The 6686-nt window shown below is 43.7% G+C and overlaps 1 protein-coding gene across 1 annotated transcript; it reads right to left on the reverse strand.

Annotated features, from left to right (window-relative positions):
* Positions 1 to 219: 219 nt before the first annotated feature.
* Positions 220 to 5841, reverse strand: LOC119732655. The gene is made up of 2 exons (XM_038206281.1): positions 5478 to 5841; positions 220 to 2731 (listed from the first exon to the last, which is right to left on the reverse strand). The coding sequence occupies exon 2, from the start codon at positions 2564 to 2566 to the stop codon at positions 914 to 916; it is 1653 nt and encodes a 550-aa protein (XP_038062209.1). The 5' UTR covers positions 2567 to 2731; positions 5478 to 5841; the 3' UTR covers positions 220 to 913.
* Between the last annotated feature and the right edge of the window lie 845 nt (positions 5842 to 6686).

Raw genomic sequence — 6686 nt, forward strand, 5'->3', positions numbered from 1 at the left:
CTGCAGCGGCGGCGGAACGCTTTTCACTAAGGGGCATCACCAAAAAGGAGCACTTGCTCAGAAAAAAGGCACCTTCCGTCGGTGTTAAAGAGGAGAACATTGTGAGCAAGGGCGGATCCGGGGGGGGGGGGCCAAAGAGGGCCATGGGCCCCCCCCCCCCAAAAAAAAAAACGAAACCAATTTTTTTTTTTCGAGGGGCAGTTTTCCATCTTAATCGCGAGAGAGGGGTGTTTGTGCTTTCGAGGGATAGTTTCCAGTCACGAGAGAAGGTTTACAATCTTGCTAATGCGTGAGGGGTATTTGTGTTTTCAGGGGCACGTTTGCATTACAAGAGAGGAGACCATTTCTAAGCGTTATCATAATGCTTTCATGACAAGTGTGCGATTGAGGGGCAGGTTTTTTTTTCATCTCGAGGGGGCACATACTTTTTGTTGGCCTGGGACAATCTGGGGGGGGGGGGGGCAACCCCCGGTTCCGCTGCCCCTAAATGTTTGGGACTATCATGCCTCAAGTGACAACACGGCGCCTTTATGGTTCATTTGAAAATCTTCACTCGTCCTTTGGATAACGCGCTGGTAACCGTAGGCCTATATACATCATGTAAGTAATCTCTTTCATACAGAACCAAGAAACGCAGACATTTACAAAGCATTATGAGCAGGGTAAGTCACTTGCCATGTACAATCGTGCAAATAGTAGGTCGTTCGCACGCGGAAACGTTGACCCCGGTCAATGGCAATAACAAAATGTATACAATGAACGAAAGTTTAAATGTTAAAAAAGTGCACTTAAAAATAGAACCCAAACATTAATGCGATGAACGTCCACTTAAAGCGGCGTACAAAATAACCACCCCTTTCTTCAACCCGCATGGGCAGCTGGGAAGATGGAGATCTAGGCCTATGTATCCATTCTAGAGTCCCCATCTACTATGTAAAGGGTTACTCTGGTTGATTTTGTGCCGCATCTTTAATGGATTGAGTATTTTCCAATTTGGAGTTGGCGTGCCGTAGTTTTGGTTAAACTCCGGCGGTTTCTGGTCGGCCATCTTCTTGCGCATGAGGTTGAAAGTGGTTCGTACGTTTTCTTCTTTGTCCTTCAACATCCTCTCGCGGTTGGAGCCCTTGAGAGGTCGCCGAACGGACAGGAAGCTGCTGGATTCGGCCAGACTACCCTTGGAAGAATCTGTGGTAGTTTTCCCATGGTCAAGTCCATGGAGAAACTCCGATGGGTTGGGAGATGGTGGACGTACTACTCCACGGCGACTCCATGAGCGTGGACTACCAGCAGGCATGAAGAGTGGTGACACAGTCGACTTGGCACCCACAGTGCGGTAATAGTCATCGATGGTATAATCATCATCATCAGAGTGGTCCGTCTTGCGATATGCCTTGTTGTGAAAAATACAGTCTGGTTCCTTGCATTCCGGTTGATTGGTAGCGAGTGGGGATGACACTGGGGGTGCTTTCAGTAAGTTATTTTTCTCCATAATGCCGGCGCCTATGGTGACACCGATGCCACCTAAAGCATCTCTTTTGTCCTCCTCTTCGTCAAAATGAAATGATACCTCTTTCTTTAGCGATCCATTCGTCTTTGCCATGTCATGAGCATTAACCTTTAATTCTGCCCTTCGCTCACCGCCCTCCCTTTTGTTGTTTTTCTGACTTTGTCTCTTTCTTCCATCTCCACGTGCATTTTGCAGTTGCTTTGAACGCGGTGTCCGTTGATGCGCGCGTCGTGGGGCGCCTTTGTTGACGTCATGTCTTCTTGGCCAATCAGTTCCAGAAGGGAAACTTTTCTGCGTATGCGTCGCTGTAATGCCGTCGTCGTTTGGCGTTGATGACTGCAGACTCTCAATGCTGACACTCCTCGCGAGACTTGTTACCGATACTGGTGAAGTAGACCTTGGCTTCATCTCATATTTTCCCGGCAAGAACACGTGATATTCATCTTTACTCCGGTACTCTGCGACCGAACTGGATCCCCTATCATCCTCTGCTTTTGATGTCTTCAAGGATGTCTTATGGTGCCGCGGAGAACTTTGGACTTGTTTGCATGACTTCCTGGGAGTCTTTTTATTCACTCGCGTGCTCTTGGTGTGCGGCGAAACTGCGTGGTCACTCTCCCTACGCATCATGAAGGCGTACAAGTCAAAATTACTGGAGCCTCTGCGTATAGAAGGGCGAGGCCCTCTCATGAAATGATCAGGCAATATCGAAGACAAGTCACTATCTGCTAATGTGCTCCTTGAGCTATTGCCTCGTCTAGAAACCCGTCGCTCCCGAGCAAGCTCACGCTCATTAGCCAAATTTTCTAAGATCTGTTCCTGTTCAGACATCTCCTTGTCAATCTGAAGCAGTCTCTTGATCTTTAAGTCATCCAGACTCTTAAAGAACTTGCTGAGCTGTCGCTCGTCCAATTTCTGGGCGCGAACTGAGTGTTGCACGGTCTGTTTGTGGCTGGTCACTTTGATATCGGAATGGTCCTTTTGTTTCGGCCTTGGTGCCGGTGATGCTCGGTGCTTGAGGCAAGGGCCTCCATTTGTGAGACCGGGACGGATTGCCATCTTTGATGCACTTCTCAATCCTATGACAACTTCCAAATACTGTCTTCAAGTTGCTCTTGATTTTATCCGAGTTCGCAGGGCAAAAGTCAATCGTTTCTCTGCTGTAGTCACATTTACAGTGCAAGTGATCTTGAAGCGTCACAATCAACAACGGTCCCAGTTCACCTGCCCAAATTAAAGAACACTGAGAATTATTTCACTATCTGGATCAACGTATCGTCACATGCTGTATATTCACTGGGATTATGAGGTCTTACAAATGCAGGTTTCTGAATAGTTTTAGCAATGTATGTAACAGGTAATACCCAGAATTTCGTTAAACCTAACAAAACCAAACATTTAATACTTTTTGTCTAACTCAAAACCGTGGGCACATCTTGCTCAAATTACGACCGATCAGTACAGAAATTCCATAGCAATCCAGCCCGTAGGCCTACTTTTGTTTGACCCAAAACAGTGATAATGTGTACAAAATTGTGCAATTTGTGACAAATGATACCGAAAAAAGGTGCACCTTTGTACACGTGCAAGGTGAGTGTGAACCACAACTTGCACGTATACAAAAGTGCAACTGTTTTCGGTATCATTTGTCATAAATTGTATAAATTCGTACACATAATCACTGTTTTGGGCCAAATAAAATGTATGGCTGGATTGCTAATGAATTTCTGTACTGATTAGTCGTTATTTGAGCGAGAGGTGCTCAGTAGTTTTTGAGTTAGACAAAAAAGGATAGAAGGGGGGGACTTTCTTTTTTGGTCGAGTGTATAAGATCGAAGCAAGGCTGCCCGTGCGCAATGCTCAGTTGCACAAGTACGAACCGTTGCTGACTGCACCTAGTATTTTGTTATCCCTCAATCCTCGTAATTTACTCGTCCACTAAAGTTTCAGCTTAAACTAAAATCTGGGGATCAGATGCATGATGGGGGGGGGGGGGGGGGGGGGTTAGGTGGTTAAGATTTCAACTCGACCGATTGAGCAGAAGCATTAAGCAACAGCGTTCTTCGGCTTGAAAACTTCGTGCAGAAGCATCAACTTTCGCTCTTTATAACACCATTGATCACACTAAGTAGATTTTGTTATTGACTGAATAGAGAGAAAGTATCTTTTCACAAAGGAATAGCGCCCGACAAAGCGGATGAGCCTTGCTGGCCCAATGGTGCGCTTCAAGACGGATATACGTTTGTGGATAAGCTGATTAAGGTTGGGATTATCACGGGGAAAGTGTAACCGCGTAATGTTTACCGTTATAGTTACATAGAAACCTTTGCTTGTGTTCTCTGAGAAATATCGGTGTCTGGAAAAGAGAGGCGTACATGGAATTCTCTGTCGGAAGGTATCACGTAGAAATTCCAAATAAAGTCAAATCACAGCATCGTTCAAAACAAATCAGTCCTGGGTCATCAGTAATGCCGCTTTGCGAAACAGCATTTTCGATTTGTTTGTCAATTCATTAAAGTCTTTTTCGATACTCATAAAAAAATAATGGTTGTAGTAAACTCTACACTACACTTTATTTTAGGGTAGTTTGCAGCATTTCGTTCCGAAGTCATACGAAGTTGGTGATATTTTATGATATCGCAGTGACATAATGACTGTTATCATGGTCACTACACATTTTTTTATTTGACATCTGAGATTGTCAAGTGTTGACAAGGGGCTCCAACAACGGCATTATCAGTGCTCTGATAGCTTTCATTCCGGTGGGCATTCGAGAGTTGCCCAGTAACAATTACACCCTATTCCCACGCAGGTTGACGTCTGTCAGTGATTTACCGAAGAACTGGACTACAAACCACGGGACTCAACGGTCGGTATTGTTTGCTGAGAGCCGTGACCCATTTCATTATGCACAGCACAGGTGCAACAGGTAAACAATGTTGGAAATCCAATCTCTGTAAATGCCATCAATATCCACAAATTAACAATATCTGTGAGTTTCTTTGATGAATTGTTTCATAATTCCGCTTGGTGTTAAAAGTCACAGGTGATAAATCTTCAACCTGAATTTCTTGCATGCATGCAGGACCGACGAGAATAATGTGCACGCGTAATCAGACTTTCTGCGTTTTTTGTGTTGCTTCAAATTTGATTTTCATTTTTTAAAAAGGTTTCTTTGGATTCTTTTATTTTTGTTGTGACTTCATGATGTAAGTTGATAGGACAATATACACTACACAAAGAACACAGGAAAATGGTATGAGTTAGTAAGTGACTATAGCTAACAGTAACACGGTGCAAAGGAGAATAAACCAAGGGCGGATCCAGAACACAATTTTGGGGGGGCCAAAAAAAAATTTGGTCCCCCCCCAAAAAGTGGGTCTCAAAAATTACGGCGTGGGGTTCGGGGCCCGTGAGGGCCCCGAAAATTTTTTGGATTCTAGATGCTCTGTGGTGCGATCTGAGGCAATTTCTGACCACTTTAACCAATTTTTTTGGAGGAAAAGATGGTGGTGTACTCATTGCCTGCCTTTATTGCGATGTCACATTAAAAAAAAAAAAAATTGGTTTCGTTTTGGGGGGGGGGGGCCATGGCCCCCTTTGGCCCCCCCCCCCTGGATCCGCCCTTGGAATAAACCGGGGAAAAAAAACGTATTTCGCCATTTTCAAAACTCTGTTTCGATTCTCCGTCTTACACATAGGTTCTAGGATTGGTGACATGAGTGAGTAGGAGGTCAGACTAGACAGTTTCGCTCATTTAAGATCAGTGTTTAAATATGTCGCAAGTGTTGCTGGATTCAGAGCCTAGGGCCTAGTAGGCTCTTTGTACCGATATGTCACTGACTGACTGACTGTCACTTGTGACTTTAGGACTATCTAGACCCCTTAAGCCCAAATTGGTCTGGAACCACCAATAAGCTCGCCTGTATTCTTTTGTTTTAATACTTTTAATCAAAATTCAATTACTTACATGTAAAAGCTGGTAAGGTCTCTGGTAAGCTTCCCTGTCCAGAACAAAAAGTTTACTCGATTTTGTTCACTGCGGTGTCATGATCGCTACACTCACGAACGAGTAGGCGCTTGCCGTGTCCAGGACGTTCAGAAAAGTGGTGTCAAGTTTTGGCATTGTACATGCGACCCAATACAATGATTTCTCTGCCAAAATGTTATCTGAAAATCGTGATCAAGGCCTTGATAATATGTAAATATGAGGTAATGCCGGCTGCCATGGAGTAATTCATATCGGGCATGTCTCTGCCATAGAAGTGATGCTAGATCGTACAAGCATGCCGTGCGTCGCGTTTACAGTCACTGGTGGGTATCATACGCCGTGGTCGCATTACTAGAGGCCAGATGATGAGGCCACGCACAATCATTGTTCGTCACCAAGGCGATGGCCCCTCCCAACTTAAAGGGGGACACGAGGTACCATTTCCGACCCTGATACTATGCCGTACATTCAGTGAATGTTTTAACGCGATAGTATTGCGTTAATAATATTACCATGTTCACTTTTATTTACTCATTTCAAAAGTTCAAATAAGTTAAATACAATTATGAAAATGAATAGGGCTGTTGCAAACTGCTTTCTGACAGGATTGACTTGAATATACAAATCTAAAACTAATGCGGCCTGACGTTGCGAACTTAAGTTCTTATTTGCCTCTGAAGAAGAACTTGTTAAGTTCGGAACGTCAGGCAGCATTATTTTTTTTAGATTTAAATGCAATTGTGCAAAGAAAATAGTTAACATAAGAGGTTGTTTTAAAATACATCAAATTATTATTTTTTTACACTCATCTTTACTCCATGTAAACGCGAAATCCGGCATTGCATGGTCCAAAATTAATATTATCTGCGGATTAAAAACTCCCATTGTCGCTTGTTTGCAGTAATTTGGCTGAAATAATCTTGAACTTTGGCTTGAGTGGGGTCCAATTTGAGTGGGGTGTGAACCCGGGGGTTCATTTTGTGGAGAGGGGTATTCGATGGGTTTTAAACTTTTTTGCCTTCCTCTATTATTAATAATTATTTCTGGTAATGAAACAAAGAGTTACCCAAAAGCAGGATAAGCACTGTAGCTCGCAAGCCTGAAGAAAAACAAACGTAGAGAGAAGACAATAATTTTTTGTACACATTTAGAGGTGGGAGGAAGACCCCACAAGAATATTCTGAGGAA

Source organism: Patiria miniata, unplaced genomic scaffold (assembly GCF_015706575.1).
Source record: "Patiria miniata isolate m_02_andy unplaced genomic scaffold, ASM1570657v1 HiC_scaffold_24, whole genome shotgun sequence".
Classification (NCBI taxonomy): domain Eukaryota; kingdom Metazoa; phylum Echinodermata; class Asteroidea; order Valvatida; family Asterinidae; genus Patiria; species Patiria miniata.